At 44.7% G+C, this 19,857-nt stretch overlaps 1 protein-coding gene across 1 annotated transcript in view; it reads left to right on the plus strand.

The window, feature by feature from the left end:
- Positions 1-411: 411 nt before the first annotated feature.
- The window catches only part of naaladl2 (N-acetylated alpha-linked acidic dipeptidase like 2), a 291,011-nt gene continuing 271,565 nt past the window's right edge, over positions 412-19,857 (plus strand). The window contains exon 1 of the mRNA XM_014216734.3: positions 412-586. Within this exon, the coding sequence (XP_014072209.1) occupies positions 544-586 (43 nt within the window). The 5' untranslated portion in view covers positions 412-543. The remainder of the gene's footprint in view (positions 587-19,857) is intronic.

The raw sequence follows: 19,857 nt of genomic DNA on the forward strand, positions 1-19,857 counted from the left end.
GGCACAAAGCTGTATTAGCGGTTTTATCCTTTCCATTGTGCTTGCGGGTGAATATCCCTCACATATAGGAGGTTGAAATGTACCCTGTGTCTCACATGGGGGAAAACATGCTGGTTGTATTACTGACTACTACAAACATTAAATCCTTTAATAAATTCCCTATCTCTTTGCTTCTAAGAAGGACAAATATTCTCAGAGTTTAAACATGAACATATGACGCACAATAGAATGTTTTCTTTTTTTATATATATATATATATATGAAAGTGAAATCTGATACCTTCACAACATAATAGAGTAGCTTTGCTGCTTATGCCTGTATAACAGGTGGGTCCAGTGTACAGCAATGAGGAGGAAGTGATGTCAATCAACAGCAGAACAGGTTAGATTAGTACAGGTGAGCCAGGAAGCAACCTATGCTAATGTCTGTACATAAGAAAGCCTTTCTAGTGTTACAGCTTAGTCGGCAGGACGGCAGTTACATGGGAGCCTATTAGATAACCTATTTCCCTGTCCCTGGACTCACACAAACAGGGAATTAACAATGGGAGACACACATGGATATTCTAGCGACCCAGCCCTGCAAGGTAAATGATTATATTGCCACACTGTTTGTGCCACGATTCTGATCGATCCATTGAATGCAGCGCCTCATCTGTGTACTGCTTTCCCTGAATAGGAGAAGTTTGCTGGAGCAACAGCCGCTCCTCTATTTCCTGGGTCTGTTAGACTGCCAGCCGCATGCAATGCTCTATGTTTGTTACTGGTGGCTGGCTCTCTGAAGAGAGAGGAGATACTTTTTGTGTTTAATAACATTCATATGAGGAAGGTAGGAGGTTTGAAAAAGACGAGCGCTAGCGTTATTCTGTCTCTCCTCTTGCTGGCACTCTCTGCTGGAGGAGAGAAGCAACCCACAAGCTGGCTGTAGGATAAAAAAACAGGTGCTTCTGCTGGCTGGCTGGCTGCAACAAGGGATAAGGTTTGCTACTCCGTTATAGATTTTAACTGACAAAAATTTCACAACCAACATCCACTCATTTGAGACAATTAAATTATACAGTGGTTAAGCTAAATTTTACAGTCCATTATTTATTTACCTGGTATTTACTTGGAATTACATGGTAAATTGTCAATTACTCAATAATAACTTAATAATTACTCTGTTCTTTTGCTTCTTTAGGATTGATTAAAACAAGCAATATTTCACACTATTTGGTACCAGCGAGTTACTATTGTATTACATTCTTTGTAAGTGTGAGAAAGTACCCATTGGTACCAGATATTTTAAATGCAAATACCAGGCAAACATCAGGTGAAACAGGACCGTGAAATAAAGTATTAGCCATTTTAGTAACAGTAAGACCTGTCTGAATTTGACTTCACCTCTCTCTGGCTGTTCTTATTCATTACATTCTCTGTTCGTACATTTGCTTTGTGTTGCTAGCTGAGCTTCTCTTTCTTTCACATCATATACTCTTATATTGGAGATGTCCTGAGTGGTTCAGGAATCCACCTTTGACCCCAGTGGGCGAGTTTTATTTACAGAAAACATTACATTCTGTATTCCTGTCAATGGGACAACTTGTATATGAAGGACCCACTTGTCTATGAAGGACAAACTGTTTTCAAAGTGGGTTTTGAACTTTTTCCATTCTTTTTCTACTGTATTTTAATTATATGAACGCATAATAAAGCTTCCCTGGAATTGTGTGGATTTGTAGTCTATTTTAAGACTATTTTTTGATAGGGGCTCCTGTCCTGTTCTAATTTCATCCTGTGGAGGTCCCTGTACAGTAAGCTGTTCTTCAGCCCAGCGTTGGCATTCCAACCAGGTAGCACATTCATTCAGCTGGCTTAATCTCCTAGGTGGACAGTCAGTGGTGAGGGTGAGGGGAGAAGAAAGGAGAGCACATTTCACTGGATTTCTTTTTAGGACCCAGGTCACATTGTCTACACTTGTTAGATTGACAAAACACATTGTGCTGTTTTCTCCTCGCCCACTGGGGTCAAAGGTGGATACTTGATTAGTTTCTGAATGCAAATTCACTCTCCTCTATCATAACTAAACCTCTTATAATAATTCACATGAAGGCACGGAGCTGGGAGCTAAATGTCAGTTTAGGTTGTACGTGTGGTGTGTTTGCTTGTGAGATGCAGGTCGCGTTTTAGGGTCACATTACAATGAGAGTATAACGTTATTGTACTCCCCTGGCAGAATGTTCTACTTTGTAGTCTGGTTGTTGGCTATGGTATTGTGTTTGCATAATATCAATGAGATAGGGCTCAATAGAACATTTCAGACACTCTGCCATTCTGCATTAGAAAGAGCACTGGGTCAGAAGTTTAGTCTTACCTTTGGCATGAATTTTTCTCAACTTTCCAGAGAGATCATACATTATCTGGTGTTCACCTTTTCTTTTGAAATGTGATCAGATGTGTCTTTTCAGTAACAATGGAGCAGGGAGGCCAGCTACGCTACAGCCTGGTATCTTAGCTGGCTTGGGAAAGCTCTTTGTTATCTGCCCAGCAGAGAGAACGCTCTTTATTATCATCAGACATTGATAAGGACAGGCCTCATCGCGCGTCCGCTAGCTTACAAAGGCAAACTGATACCTCTGAGCTACGTGCCTATTTGGTACCTGCATTTGGTCTTGTCATACAGTCCTGACAGAAAGTTTTAAAGTTAATTTCCTGCAACTCTACACATTTTGCTATGGGATAGAGAGAACATTTTGCAATTTTCTAACACATTTTTTACTGTTTTACAGCTAATTTCCATAAACTCGGCACATTTTGCCATGACTTATACAATGTTAATATGATATCTGAGTGAGAGTGACTAACAAAATCAATGGGGGCCCCCTGCAGGTCAGGGCCCCTCGGCACGTGGCCTTCGTGCCGGGTTGGTAATTTGTCCAGGAATACTACAAGTTCAGTTTGCTTGGTAGACTAACTTACCAATCTAAAAATGTTTAGCTGACATGGGCTAATTGAGTGACTATCAGTGACTGATATAACAAGAGGAAAATTCCTGAGGCACATCCAAATTAGTTTTCTACTATTCTAACACTCAACAGTAAGTTGAGACCCAGACTGAGTTTTTGGGGGGGTCCTCCTAGCGGCCAGGGGCCTTAAGTGACCGCATACAGTGCATTCGGAAAGTATTCAGACCCCTTGACTTTTTCCACATTTTGTTACGTTACAGCCTTATTCTAAAATTGATTTAAAAACTATTTTCAGTAATCTACACACAATAGCCCATAAATAATGACGAAGTGAAAACAGGTTTTCGTACATTTTAGCAGAAGTACCTTATTTACATACATATTCAGACCCTTTGCTATTGACTCAAAATTGAGCTCATGTCCATCTTGTTTCCATTTATCATCCTTGAGATGTTTCTACAACTTGACTGGAGTCACCCGTGGTAAATTAAATTGATTGGACATGATTTGGAACGGCACACACCTGTCTACGGTGCATGTCAGACCAATAACTAAGCCATGAGGTCGAAGGAACTGTCCGTAGAGCTCTGAGACAGGATTGTGTCGAGGCACAGATCTAGGGAAGGGTACCAAAACATTTCTGCAACACTGAAGGTCCCCAAGAACACAGTGGCCTCCATCATTCTTAAATGGAAGAAGTTTGGGACCACCAAGACTTCCTAGACCAGCCAAACTGAGCAATCGGGGAAGAAGGGCCTTGGTTAGGGAGGTGACCAAGAACCCGATGGTCACTTTGACAGAGCTCTAGAGTTCCTCTGTGGAGATGGCAGAAACTTCCCGAAGGACAACCATCTCTGCAGCACTCCACCAATCAGGCCTTTATGGTAGAGTGGCCAGACAGAAGCCACTCCTCAGTAAAAGGCACATGTCAGCCCACTTGGAGTTTGCCAAAAGGCACCTAAAGACTCTCAGACCATGAGAAACAAGATTCTCTGGTCTGATGAAACCAAGATTGAACTCTTTGGCCTGAATGCCAAGTGTTACATCTGTAGGAAACCTGGCACTATCCCTACGGTGAAGCATGGTTGTGGCAGCATCATGCTGTGGGGATTATTTTCAGCGGCAGGGACTGGGAGACTAGTCAGGATCAAGAGAAAGATGAACGGAGCAAAGTACAGAGAGATTCTTGATGAAAACCTGCTCCAGAATGCTCAGGACCTCAGACTGGCGGCGAAGGTTCACCTTCCAACAGGACAACGACCCTAAGCACACAGCCAAGACAACATAGGAGTGGTTTCGGGACAAGTCTCTGAATGTCCTTGAGTGGCCCAGCCAGAGCCCGGACTTCAACCCGATCAAACATCTCTGGAGAGACCTGAAAATAGCTTTGCCGCGACACTCCCCATCCAACCTGAAAGAGCTTAAGAGGATCTGCTGAGAAGAATGGGAGAAACTCCCCAAATATAGGTGTGCCAAGCTTGTAGTGTCATAGAGGCTGTAATCACTGCCAAAGTTGCTTTCACAAAGTGCTGAGTAAACGGTCTGAATAGTTATGTAAATGTCATATTTCAGTTTAGAATTTTTTATAATGGCAGTGTATAGATTGATGAGGAAAAAATAGAATTGAATCAATTTTAGAATAAGGCTGTAACGTAACAAAATGTGGAAAAAGTGAGGTGGTCTGAATACTTTCCAAATGCACTGTATGATGCTTATGCCCAGGGTTGGCCTTGCCCACATGTATCCACTCTTTGAAGGAGGAAAAAAATCCAGAGGCTATAATTAATTTGTCAAGTTTTTGTAGTGGAGCCTGAACCAGGAATAGAAAAGTTGCTTGGAAACGTGGAATGGCACGCAAATGGATATCTGAACAGCGTGTGTATGTTAGGCCCTGTCCTTTCCTTCTCGGTCCATAAAATAAGTGCTAAGCCTCTTTTAGTCCATGTCTTCTTTATCCCTCTTTGCGGCGAGTATTTAAATATGTCAATTTAAACAGATACAGCTGTACAGGAGTTCCTAATGTGTTTAATCTCACAAGTCCTTCCAACGGGCCTAGTTACACAAATTTAGAGCATGTTCACATTGAAGCCTAATCTGACTCATCTGTACAAACTAATCCCTGGGAAGGCATGCAAACTGTTTTCATGCTCAATGAGAGTGGTCATTGGCTGACTATGGATGTGTGGATGTACTGTAGCTCCAAGATCAAAACGAAGACACATTCTGATGTCATGTGTTCACTCAAACATGAGGGGAAAGACTGATCTGGCCCTTCTCAATTTGTCAGCTAATGAAAGGTCAACTGAAGAGTATTTTATTGAGAAGTCAGTACATTTTCCCCTGCCTTCTCTCTACTCCACAGAGCGAATGGATTTAAGGGTAGCAATTTTCTCTCTCCAACAAAGAGGTGTTCATCTGCTTTAGGGCTGGAATCAATCTGTATCGCAGAAGTATCGTGGAGGATCGACATTAAAATGTAAAGGTAATTTCTGATTGAGCCGTGTTACAAACCAAATAACTAGCCTGCTAATATTGTGGCACTCACTAAGTCTATGGGTCTTAGGCCTACCGTAAATTCCGGACAATAAGCCGCAACTTTTTTCCCAGCTTTGAACCTCGCGGCTTAAACAATGACGCGGCTAATATATGGATTTTTCCCGCTTTCAATTTTTTATTTTTTTTTAAACACATTCTGTGACGTGCTCAGTTTTTTGCCGGCATGAAGCTTTCATTAGACCAATGAAATTGCCGAATGGGTTAAGGTCAAACAACTTTTTTGTTTACTGTTTAGATTAAATCGAGCGCTCTCAAACTTCCCATCATTCTGATTACGGTAGTCATTTTGTCACCCTCATCATGGCAAAGACACGGAGAAATGCATATGATGCAGCTTTCAAGTTGAAGGCGATTGGTCTGGCTGTTGGAAAAGGAAATAGAGCTGCTGCACGGGAGCTTGGTCTTAATGAGTCGATGATAAGATGTTGGAAACAGCAACGTAAGGAATTGACTTTTTATTTTTTGTTACAAGCCGTGTTTCGTTAATGTAACGGTTGTCGTCGTATTGAGACCAAAACGCAGCAGGTATATGTGTACTCTTCTTTTATTATTAAGGAAAGAAGGAAAAAAAACAAAATAAACACATACACCAAAAGAAACACAACGACGAATAAACAGTCCTGTAAGGCCATAAGCTATACATGGAACAATCTCCCACAAACTACAAAACAAAACACATACCTATATATAGGACTCTCAATCAAAGGCAACTAAAAACACCTGCCTCCAATTGAGAGTCCAACACCCAAACCTAGACATAGAAATACAAAGAACTAGAAAGAACATAGAAATACAAACATAGAACATAACCCAAACCCCCCGGAATACATAAATCAAATACCCTACTAAACAAACCACCACCCCGAACCATACAAAACAAATACCCTTCTGCCACGTCCTGACCAAAATCTAATACAATTACTCCCTCTGCTGGTCAGGACGTGACAGTACCCCCCCCCCCCCCCCAAAGGTGCAGACCCCGGATGCACCTCAAAAGAAAAAACTAAAATCCCCCAAAACAACAAAAAAAAACAATTTCCCCCTAAACTAAAGGGAGGGACGGGAGGGTGGCTGCCGTCAACGACGGCACCTGTGCTACACCCCCCCTCCCCAACCCACCTATACTGGAGGTGGCTCTGGTTCTGGCCTACTGTCCTCCAGACTGTAGACAGAGTCTCTTTGCTCCGGACCGTAGGCAGACTGACTCGGTTCCGGGTTGTAGGCAGACTCCTTCAGTTCCGAGCTGTAAGCAGACTCACACATTTCAAAGTTATTGTCAACCTCATTCTGTTCCGGACCACAGGCAGACTCACTCGGTTCCGGGTCGCAGGCAGACTCACTCGGTTCCGGGTCGCAGGCAGACTCACTCGGTTCCGGGTTGCAGGCAGACTCACTCAGTTCCGGACAGTGGGCCGTCTCACTCGGTTCCGGACAGTGGGCCGTCTCACCTGGTTCCGGACAGTGGGCCGTCTCACCTGGTTCCGGACAGTGGGCCGTCTCACCTGGTTTCGGACAGTGGGCCGTCTCACCTGGTTCTGGACAGTGGGCCGTCTCACCTGGTTCCGGACAGTGGGCCGTCTCACCTGGTTCTGGATACTCTGGACGAGGCACTGTTGCCAGACACTCTGGATGAGGCACTGTTGCCGGACACTCTGGATGAGGCACTGTTGCCGGACACTCTGGATGAGGCACTGTTGCCGGACACTCTGGACGACGCACTGTTGCCGGACACTCTGGACGAGGGACTGTTGCCGGACACTCTGGATGAGGCACTGTCGCCGGAATCTCGGGCCTGGTCTGACACACTGGAAGCCTGATGCGTGGGGCTGGTACTGGAGGTATCAGCCTGGAGACACGCACCTCATGGCTAGTGCAGGGAGCAGGAATTGGCCGAGTAGGACTGGGTTGACTCTCTGGAAGCTTGATGCGTGGTGCTGGTACTGGAAGTGCCAGTTTGGGGACATGCACTTCAGGGCTAGTGCGAGGAGCAGGAACGGGCTGAGTTGGACTGGGATTACGCACTGGAAACCTGATGCGTGGTGCTGGTACTGGAAGTGCCAGTTTAGAGGTTTGCACTTCCGGGTCAGCACGAGAGGCGGGAACTGGAAAAACTGGGCCATGGAGGCGCACAGGTGGTCTTGATCGCACCTCCTGCACAACCCGTCCTGGCTGGATGGAACTAGCAGCCCTGTACGAGCGGGGTGCTAGTACAGGGCGAACTGGGCTGTGCAGGGGCTTGATGGTTACCGTGCGTAGAGCGGGCGTAGGGTAGCCTGGTCCTACGTGGTGTACCGGCGACCAGACGCGCTGCGCAGGCATCCTCCTACCAGGCTGGATGCCCACTCTAGCACGGCATCTGCGAGGGGCTGGAATAGCTCGCACCGGACTGTGCGAGCGTATGGGCGCGATCGTGCGCACTTCTTCAAACTTCGGCGCCCTCCACTCCATACGTTTCTCCATATAAGCACAGGTAGCTGGCTTAGGGCTCACCCTTGGCCCAGCCAAACTACCCGTGTGCCCCTCTCAAAAAAATTATTGGGGGTGCCTCTCGTGCTTTATCGGCGCGTATATGGCTTCATACCTGCGCCGCTCTGCCTTGGCTGCTTCAATCTCCTCCGGTGGGAGACGGTAATCCCCAGCCTGATGCCATGGTCCAGACCCGTCCAAAATTTCCTCCCATGTCCAATTTCCCTGATAGTCCATGTATTTGTTCCCTCGCTTCTTACCCCGCTGCTTGGTCCTTGGTTGGTGGGAGATTCTGTAACGGTTGTCGTCGGATTGAGACCAAAACGCAGCGTGTATATGTGTATTCATCTTCTTTTATTAAGGAAAGAAGGAAAAAAACAAAATAAACACGTACCCCAAAAGAAACACAACGATGAATAAACAGTCCTGTAAGGCCAAGCTATACATGGAACAATCTCCCACAAACTACAAAACAAAACACATACCTATATATAGGACTCTCAATCAGAGGAAACTAAAAACACCTGCCTCCAATTGAGAGTCCAACACCCAAACCTAGACATAGAAATACAAAGAACTAGAAAGAACATAGAAATACAAACATAGAACATAACCCAAAACCCCCCGGAATACATAAATCAAATACCCTACTAAACAAACCACCACCCCGAACCATACAAAACAAATACCCTTCTGCCACGTCCTGACCAAAATCTAATACAATTACTCCCTCTGCTGGTCAGGACGTGACAGTTAAAGCCTATTTATTTTTGTTACAAGCCGTGTTTCATTAAAGCATATTTATTTTTGTTACAAGCCGTGTTTCGTTAAAGCCTGTGTAAAGTTCATTTGTTTCAATGTACCGGTAGGCACCTGCGGCTTATAGACATGTGCAGCTTATTTATGTTCAAAAAAATTATAATAATAAATTCAGTGGGTGCGGCTTATATTCAGGTGCGCTTAATAGTCCGGAAATTACGGTAGTTAACTAGTATGTAACCTGAATGAATGTGTGCTTTTACAGTATGTGAGAAATCAGAGTTTGAGGACCGTGTTGGATGCAAATGTGCCCAGGGAGACAGCAACTTACGAAGTTCAAGGTCATCTCGGGCTTGAGCTCTTGGTAGACCAGTCCAAGCAGATTATTAGGTGTTCAGATGGTGACGAAAATAAACATACAAAAAGGAAAAATACCAAAGGCATGCCCGGACTAAAGACTTAAAAACAAACGAAAGGCCTATTGGCCACCAAACAAACTCAGCAGCCTCATGGCATGCCAGTTGTGACACTGACTGGCGGTCACGCTAATTGGCAGCACCTGATGTGCTTATCAACCAGGCTCAACACCTAGACAAGGTTACTGCTGCCCCCTAGGGGAATGAAGTGTGGAAGTGTATTCTGGATAGTGTGTTTGTCTATATCCTAACGCTAACCTTGTCCCCATATCTTAACAGCCAACATATGCATTCACGTTTACCATGAATGCAGTTGGATCTTCTGCGATACTTCTGCGATACAGATTGAATTCAGCCCTTCGTTTATTTAATTTACAAATACTCACTGGCCTGGCATGTCCCAGTTAACCCAGTGTCTGTAAACATGACTGTGGCTCTCAGTCAAACCATTTGAACAGTCACGTGCATCACCGATGCACCGCTTAAATGTCACGGCAGACTTTTCAAACACAGCAGCCGCTGATCTAAGACCTTACTTCTCAGCGCAGTCAAGATATAGAACACAGGATTGACCGCTGACATAGACAGATGTCTGCTTCTTTATTCATGCATTTTCTCTGTGTAATTTCTGTCAGTTGTTAATGTGCTATAGCTACCACTCCCTGGTTTGTCCTGGGTTTCCTGCAGTACAGTTCATGAACTCCTCAGGCAGATTTATTGGTGTGTCGATAGAGTCAGCGCTGCCTGCTATGACATGGCTGATCGCCGCTGAACACGTGGAGGGAGGCAGCCAGCCCCCATTCAGAGCTGGGGTCAGGGGGTCAGGGATTTTGGCTTAACTGGCACTCAGCCACTCACACATCAGGATTGCTGCTAGAGGAGAAACAAGCTTAACGTTTGTCCATGGAAATGCATTTTATGTACAGTACAAGAGCATACAGGCTCTTGTCATCATGTTTATACTGTACCATTCATTCATAACTAACTGTTGTAGCAGAGTAAGCTATACAAAGAATAACATTTCCACAAAAAGGGTGTACGTTTACATTTTCTTGTTGAAACGCACTGTGTGCTTTATAAGAGTTGACCTCATCCTCCATAAGAAATGCAAATTGTTGTGTCAGAATACACTTAGGTAGAGATGAGAGGGATTTGTCCTGTTCTTTTCTACTGATAACTGAATTTTACATGACAATGTAGATATTACTTTACTTGTTCTCCCTATTAACAAACCATGATGAATTACCTAAAAGTCCCTATGTAGTAACTCAGGGCATGTCGGTTCATCAAGTTCAGTTGCCTCGGTTCTCCTCTGTCACTTACTGTGTATGTGATACAGGGTTGGTTGGTTGGTTAATTACAAATAATTCATAACTGCAAACATAAGTTGAGACAAAACACAATTTTTTCATGTTATGAAACTTTTATTAGCTGACGAGACTCAAATGAGAGCTTCACTGAAACAAGATACATCTCCCAAAGAAAGAACAAGAACAGGGCCTATCTGATTTAGTCAGCTACATTCATTAAAAGGCCCAACAGTGAACAGCATTGATTATCACTTGAGCACAGATATTTTCCTAATGACAGCGCTCCCTTAACACTTGGCGCACAATGACTTTGAGATTTTAATGATGCAAACAAGTCCCATGCTCGGGCTCATTAATTAAGCAGTCACTACAAGATGTTGACTAATTGATTACCTCCTATGATCAAATTACAATAGTTGAAAGCAACAGCTCTAAATATGTAGAAACCCCCGACCCCACCTCCTCCTCTTCTGCTACAGTGTTTATTAACCCCATTCTCCCTCATTCTGTGGAGAGAGCCTAGTAAGACCCCATACAAAACAATGACGCATTTCAGCAAAATGACAAAGGGTTATGTGCCTTATATCTTTTATCGTTTGAGAGCAGGACACAATCCACTGGTTTTAACCCGGCCATACACATGGTTCAGTAGGGCCCAGATGGCTGGAGGGTCAAAGCCCTGCCTGCCGTGACTCTGCTGCTCCTTCTCAGGTCTCTTAAGTACTGGGTAATCTAATGGGACTGGAAGCACCACTAAGGCTTAGGCATGGGCCCATGAGTCTCAAGCATCTTGCACTTTAACTCCCAAATTTCGTGCAGGCGACCCATATCTCTTTTAGGCCTATTTAGATCAAGTTAGAGATTTTGTCGTGAATTTAATGGGGAAGGAATTAACACGAGTTGGAACATGTCTGACATGGAGTGTACAGTATGAGCTGATCAAGGCCTCCGTGTTGGATCTTTATGTGTGCTTTGTCACTGATCACCCCCTGTGCAGAGCAGAGCTCCAGTCAGAGCCTGGCTCTGAAGAGGTTTTCTGTCTCTCTCTGTTTAATTACCTCCCCTGTCTGCTGTTACCACCACCTCCATAATTACATATGAATTTGGAATCCGGGCCTAGTGTTATGAACCGCGGATACTGGCTGTGACATTCCTAACTCGTATTATTAAGAGATCTAACATGGCTACAGGTGATTATAGTTATTCATTATCATCTGTTGGCAAATAGGTCAAGAGAAAACACATTTATTCTCATGTATTTCCTTTCAAACATTTAACAGATTTTTTCCCAGGATGATCCATAGTAATAAAAAGTGGCCACTGTTTGGGTAGGTTAGTGCCTTTGCTCTCTGTGAGTAGTTCTGTATCAACAAGGGATGAAACAACAAAAAAGCTATCCGTTATTGACACTTCACCTGCTATTCAGAGAGAGAAGGTTAAAGTATGTTTGTGTGCATTTCTGAGTAATGCAACACAGTGCTTTCAAGTGTGTGCTCCTCCACTGGCCAACTGATACTAAGAGCTGATATGAATCATTTAGTGCTGATGGATGTTCTTCTTCATTTGAAGCAGGAAAGATTCTGCTTGACTGAACAATACCTTCACGCCCAAACCCTGAGACGTCTCATGAAGACTGAATAGAAAAATACCCTGTGTAGAGTGTAGATGAATACTTTAGAGTCAGGGTGTGCTAACAGGAAACAGAGCAGTGATTTAAATGCAGAGGCAGCAGCCATACAGTCAGGGGTGGACTGACAGGGGTGGTAACATCCCTACTCTTACGATAAGTGCCATGGGCTCTTTAGTGACCACAGACAGTAAGAACACCCATTTAACGTCCCATCCGAAAGGCACCCTACACAGGGCAATGTCCCCAATCACTTCCCTGTGGCATTGGGTTCTTTTTTTAGACCAGAGGAAAGAGTGCCTCCTACAGGCCCTCCAACACCACTTCCAGCAGCATCTGGGGTCCCATCCAGGGACCGACCAGGACCAACCCTTCTGAGATTAAGAGGAAAGCCAGTAGTGTGATACAGGGTGGTATGATGGTAGTGAATGCCCATTACTGCTTGTCACTTAATAACCATATTGTATTCACATTACTTTAATAAAATATTTAAGTTGTGTATATTACTTCGTTTTTTTAATTTTATTATTTTTCATTGCTTAAAGTTATTATCTCATCTCTGTTCAGGCAGTAGCAGCCAGCCAGACAACCATCTGACATTATCTCTGTGAATGAATAATCATATTTAGCTATGCTAGTAGTAGCTAGCTGGCTGACTAAATAATTTAACTAGGTCTTCAAAGTAGATTGGGCATACTTAATAAGATTGCTTATTGCCATCTACTTCAACTATCAATCGGGTAGAGCTACTTCACCTGTCTCTATCCCTGTCATCATTGTCAGGACTTCCGCCGAAGTCGGGTCCTCTCCTTGTTCGGGCGGCAGTCGGCGTCGCCGGTCTTCTAGCCATCATCGATCCACTTTTCATTTTCCATGTGTTTTGTCTTGTTTTTCCTCACACCTGGCTTCAATTCCATCAATTACTTGTTGTGTATTTAACCCTCTGTTCCCCCCATGTCTTTGTGTGGGATTGTTTATTGTAGTGCTTGTGCACGTTCCCCGTGAGCGCACAACGGGTTATTTTTGTGCCCATTTATCTTGTTGTTCTGGATGCCATTGGTCGACCACTATCGCTGCAGTTAGTCCTTCGGGAGTCGACCTGCAGCGACACCACACTCACCTTCGACCAGCTGGTGGTCCTGTCCATTCGGCTGGATAACCTGCTGGCCACCCGCGGACCTCCAGATTGGGTTCTGTCGGTTCCATCCCCCAGCACCGCCGCTCTGGTGCCCATGGAGCTGGGAGGTGCTGTGCGTAGGGAGACTGGAGGAGGTTCCGGCTCATGCACAATCTGTGGCCGCAGAGGTCACACTGCCGGTCGGTGCCGGTTTGGTTCCTCTGGGAGAAGTGGCAGCAGGCAGGGCACTCTGGCGTCATCCCAGGTGAGCCGGCACCCTTCTCACCCAGAGCCCTCTGTTGCACACGTTTTTGTATGTTTCTTTTCCTGAGTTTTCCCCGCATTCCCAGCATAAGGCGCTCGTCGATTCAGGTGCGGCTGGGAATTTTATAGACAGATCGTTCGCCCTCAGTTTAGGGATCCCCATTGTTCCCGTGGCTGTGCCCTTCCACGTTCACGCCTTAGAAGGTCGACCATTAAGGTCAGGGTTGATTAGGGAGGCCACCGCTCCTCTGGGTATGGTGACGCAGGGGGGTCACAAGGAGAGAATCAGTCTCTTCCTTATTGACCCTCCTGCATTTCCCGTGGTGCTAAGCCTACCCTGGTTAGCTTGTCATGACCCCACTGTTTCTTGGCAACGGAGGGCTCTCACGGGGTGGTCGCGAGAGTGCTCGTGGAGGTGTTTAGGGGTTTCTGTTGGTGCTACTACGGTGGAAAGTCCAGACCAGGTCTCCACCGTGCGCATTCCCCCTGAATATGCCGATTTGGCTCTCGCCTTCTCCAAAAAGAAGGCGACTCAATTACCACCCCATGGACGGGGCGATTGTGCGATAAATCTCCTGGAAGACGTTGCACTTCCCAGGAGACATGTGTATCCCCTCTCACAGGCGGAGACGGCAGCTATGGAAACATATGTCTCCGAATACCTGCATCAGGGGTACATTCGGTCCTTCACTTCACCCGCCTCCTCGAGTTTCTTTTTTGTGAAGATGAAGGAGGGAGCTCTGCGCCCGTGTATTGACTACCGAGGCCTAAATCAGATCACGGCGAGGTACAGTTATCCACTACCTCTTATCGCCACGGCGATTGTATCAATGCACGGGGCGCGCTTCTTCACCAAACTAGATCTCAGGAGTTCTTACAACCTGGTGCGTATCCGGGAGGGAGACGAGTGGAAGACGGCGTTCAGTATGACCTCAGGGCATTATGAGTACCTTGTCATGCCGTACGGGTCTTCCAAGCCTTTGTAGACGAGATTTTCAGGGACCTGCACGGGCAGGGTGTAGTGGTGTATATTGATGACATTCTGATATACTCTGCTACATGCGTCGAGCATGTGTCCCTGGTGTGAAGGGTGCTTGGTTGACTGTTGGAGCATGACCTGTATGTCAAGGCTGAGAAATGCCTGTTCTTCCAGCAGTCCGTCTCCTTCCTAGGGTAACGCATTTCCACCTCGGGGGTGGAGATGGAGAGTGACCGCATTTCAGCCGTGCGCAATTGGCCGACTTCCACCACGGTAAAGGAAGTGCAGCGGTTCCTAGGGTTTGCCAATTACTACTGGGGGTTTATCTGGGGTTTTTGTCAGGTAGCGGCTCCCATTATCTCACTGCTGAAGGGGGGCCCGGTACATTTGCAGTGGTCGGCTGAGGCGGACAGGGCTTTTGGTCACCTGAGGGCTCTGTTTACCTCGGCTCCCGTGCTGGCCCATCCGGATCCCTCTTTGGCGTTCATAGTGGAGGTGGACTCATCCGAGGCTGGGATAGGAGCCGTGATCTCTCAGCGCTCGGGTACACCACCGAAGCTCCGCCCCTGTGCCTTCTTCTCGAAGAAGCTCAGCCCGGCGGAGCAAAACTATGACGTGGGTGACCGGGAGCTGTTGGCTGTCGTCAAGGCTCTGAAGGTGTGGAGACATTGGCTTGAGGGGGCTAAACACCCTTTTCTCATCTGGACTGACCACCGCAATCTGGAGTACATCCGGGCAGCGAGGAGACTGAACCCTCGCCAGGCAAGGTGGGCCATGTTTTTCACCCGTTTAGTTTTTTCCTACAGACCAGGTTCCCAAAACGTGAAGTTCCCAAAACAGACGCACTGTCCCGACTGTATGACACAGAGGAGCGGCCCATGGATCCCAATCCCATACTCCCGGCCTCCTGCCTGTTGGCACCGGTAGTGTGGGAGCTGGATGCGGACATTGAGCAGGCATTACGTGCTGAGCCCGCTCCCCTCCAGTGTGTGCTTGTGCACGTTCCCTGTGAGCGCACAACGGGTTATTTTTGTGCCCATTTATCTTGTTGTTCTGGATGCCGTTGGTTTTGCTTAATAAATCTCTGGTTATTACCCAGTTCTGCTCTCCTGCGCCTGACTTCTCTGCCGCCAATTACGCAACCCGCTACAATCATTGTGTTGTGTTGTGCCATTCCTCTCTCATGTGGTCTCATATGGTCTGTGTGTGTGTGTATCTGCCTCTGCCCGTGGCTGGAAAAAACAGCCGCAATGGATTATGGCCATTGTGGTTAATTACCAAGTTTCTGCGCTGAACTAGGTTGAATATTTGCTTAATGAAAACTATAATTTCAAATCAGACCAGCGTCCCACATATTTCTTGACAATTTATCATGAATTATTTGATTTCTCTCTAGAGAAACGGCGCGTTGAACTCACAAAAAAACAAAAAATTAAATGGAATGCAAGTAATTCAGCTCAGCTCAATATCATGACATTAGCAAAACAGCACAGAATGCTTATTCTGTGACCATCTATACTGGCCACATTGATATTCGATCTTCTGGTTGGAATGTTGTAGCTACACCACTGTACCTTTAAGCCTGTGATACAAATGTTCATGCTCGGATTTCAGTGAGTTTAAAAAAAAATCACAGTCATGATCATTTTGACTCTGTTGCAGTTTGTTTCACAAGCGCATCATAATGTGCTGGCAGGGGTGTGTTATGAAATGAATCTCTTTGGCATGCCGATGGCCTCCATTATAGCAGGTCACTATTGCTTTGTCACAAGCTATGGAGCATTATTCTGCGCCTGGGCCAGCTGCATTATCTGCATCACATTGCATGTGCAATATGTTAATGGTTTTAAGCATTCTCCATGGAAGCTGCAGTAATGTATGCTTTTGGAACTTTTTAGTGACGTGTCAGCTGGATGCACTATAACATTATGAATCATTTGTGATACAAGTATTCCTTTGAAGAATGGTTGTAACCAGCACTACTGTCACTACAGCATTTAACCTGATGTATAGACATCATAGCCACAAATAAGGAGACTACAACAAATTTCCCCTTTAGCATTACCATAAGAGAGTACCCCAAAGAAACCCAAAGAGAGGCTTACTCATACGTACATGGGTTGGTTGTCATCCATGCATTTATAGGCTAATGTTGTACTCTCTGGTGAGGTTTAGAACCTTTAGATATAATCCGTAGGTTTCTGTCTGTCAGGAGCATCTCAGTCCGTCTCTCTATCTCTCCATCTTTTCCTGAGCACTGACTCTCAAGTGACAAGCACCTCTCCCAGACCTCTCCCAGACGAGACAAGCCTTAAGTCTATAGGTCTATGTGAAATGGAAATGATTGGCATCCTAGCACCGAGCAATATGTACCTTTTTTAAAGCTGGAACCCTTTTAAAAATATGGGACAGGGGGTCTTATCTTCCCCAAACACCTGTACATGCCTTACTTTGGCATTCAAGGGTTTACGCCGCATGAGAAGGTGACAATGCTATTTGTTGTGCCTTTATAGCTGTCACATACTTCACATATAAACAGCTTTTGGCATTGTGCCTTGTTCTTTTTTTCCTCAGTTTTCCTCTCTTTTGTCCAAGATGACTTTTTATCGACTGATGTTATTTTCAAATCGTTTTTAGTTGTTTAGGAGTTTCTGGTGAATAAATTCCATTCAAATACAAGTGATGAGATGCACCATACAGTGGTAAATCATAGTGTGATAGCTTCAGTAGTGACAAACACCATGGTCAGGATGTTACAGTATGTATGAGGTTTACATTATAGTGTCCAAAACATTGTTCAAAATCCATTCCTCCACATCATCTCTATTGCCAGAAACTTTAGAACATTTTATTTTTTATGTTTCCAAGCACATTTGTCTGTTTCCTTTGATTTGTCAGTCTGATTAAATTATAATTTAATCACCCTTCTGCAAGTTCAAATTGATTTCTTGGATTTTCCTCAATTCTAATCTTGTAAATTACATTAATGAAATGTGACACGACAGCTTCATCTCAAACAATTTTTACATGTGATTTCTTGAACTCTAAACCTATGTTCAAGTGTTCATAATCTAAAGAAAGTGATTCTCCGAGAAACAATTAGCCAGGCTATGTGGTCTGGTTTTGAATTTTCCACCAGAACAAACATCTCTGACATTGACTGAAGTATCTCCCTGCCTCAGAGGACCAAGACATCATTGCTATTTAGGAGCCCTGCCAAAACCCCTTATGATCAGACAAGAAAGATCCATATGGAATGCATGTTTAGGAACCATTACATGGTTATTATGAATACTTGTTGTTTACCATTAACAAATTGTCTTAGGTGATCTTTTATGAGCTTTCCTTGTGCAGATGTAGGATCTTATTTGGATCACTCTGTTACAGGAGAACTTTCCTGCAGTGCAATACATTTTAAACTTGTAGTGTATTTGAGATTTAAAAAGGCATCTGACATTTGAAATTTCCACTTAGAAATGTCAGACTTGATTTTCCCTTACGAAAAATGTATCAACCCCTACCAAAATGTTAATTAATTATAATCCACATAATACTTCACATTTCCTGTTGCTGTAGGATTATTTTCCTTCTGTAGCAAACTGGCTAAAATTAAGATCCTGTAGCCTAGATCCCCTCACTCTGTGTGTGGTTGTCTTTCCTTTCAGTGCACAATAGGAATTGTGGGAACTCCGAAATGCAAATATGGCCAAAATCAGACATGTTTTTGAAGAGAGAAGCGTGATTTTTGTGCAACAGTGCACACAGTTGACAGTCACTTGGCTGTGTTCACAGACTGCAGTATTAGCACTTCCATGTCTGTCTTTCTCTCTCTTGCTGTTGGGGTATGTCTCTGTGTGTGTGTGTCCCAAACCCAGTTCGGGCACAGCCAGGAACATGGCATAGAGTCTGACCAAGCTGAGCTGAAAGCAAACAAGTCTGCCATCTCTGCCTGGCACCTCTGCTACCCTGGCAACAGGTCCCCACAGGAGTCAACCTGTGGAAAGAGTACAGCTCAGCTCAGCTCAGCCCTCTGCCTCTCCGCCTCTCAGGCTCCCCATGCCTCATATGTGATCTGTCTCTGCAGCCCCATTCCTTATCAAGCAGCCGTAATCTGTTTTTGTGCCTTTCAAAGCGGCCGGGTCAAGCGTGAGGGCTAATCTAAATTTAATTCACTTTATCACCAGGGAGTTTTCAGTGGTGGAAAGAAGAGACAACTCTTCACCAATGTTGTCGTCTATATCTCCCTCCCTCCGTTCTCTCTCTATCTCTCTCCCCCTGTCATCTCACTGATAGGTACCATGTCAAATCCTGGGTCTCCAGGATTCAAAGCAAACACATAGCTAGCCAGGTGATTGTCACGTGCAAGCTATTACACTTTAAGGGGTTGCTTTGGGTTTTTTAGTAGGTATACTGGAAGTAACTAGATTACCATGGGTTGAAAACACATGCATGCATCCAGATTCCAACCCTTAAAATGATTGATAGAACAATTGAATAAAATGCTGTTGATGATAATGACAGGGTGGTGTCTATGCCAATTTATGGGGCTTTGTGAGAAATTAACCTGCAATATAAATATTCACCTTTGAAAGGGTATCACCTGCTCTTGAGTCAACACAGATAGTGCTCTCCTTGACTGGTATTTATGTCTGCTTTTGCTGTTGTTTCTTACATTTTTTCTACTTTCTCTTGATTACAGTTCCATGAGTTTGTAAGTAGGCCTTCTTTGAATCTGCATCCCCTTTAGAACTCTATGCTTCTGTTCCACCCAGTGAGCTCTCCACAGCCTTACATGTAATTACGTGGCATCACTGGCATTAAATATGATATGTTTCTTTTCTTTCTAATCATATTGAAAGCTCTAATCCTGAATTTACAACCAATGTGGAGGATGCATAGCAGTGACATTCATCTGTGTTCTGCTCGACTCCCAGGTTTCCAAGGAAACTTGGGAGGTGCACAGAAAGCTAAAAAGCCTTGCAGCTTTGTATCTTGGTGGTTTAGAGGCCAAGCACTGCTCTCTCTGCAACTGGCTAATGATGATGGTGAAATGGAATTACAAGAGGTGGGTTTTGGATTGGTCATCATTACAGGAAGGGTTGTTGTTTCATTTAAATGTCTTTCATGTGGCGGAATTTACACTGAAAGCAATTGATATGCAGTCAGAGCTACATTAATTACGTGTTGATTGATGTTCATAAAAAACGTGCCCTTTGTCTATGAAAGGTAGTGAAATTAAAGTCAGTAGAGAATTGTGATAATTTATCTACTGTAAACGTCTTAACCATATGTAGTGTAGTTGAGACAGATATGGTTCCCCCAGGACTGTTTTAATGGCTGTGATTTCCTGTGTGGTGACTGGTCAAGGCACATGGGTGCCACATACTGGAGAAAATGCTCCTCGTCTCGTTATTTCAAA

The sequence above is a fragment of the Salmo salar genome, chromosome 10 (genome assembly GCF_965601325.2).
Source record: "Salmo salar chromosome 10, fSalSal1, whole genome shotgun sequence".
NCBI lineage: Eukaryota > Metazoa > Chordata > Actinopteri > Salmoniformes > Salmonidae > Salmo > Salmo salar.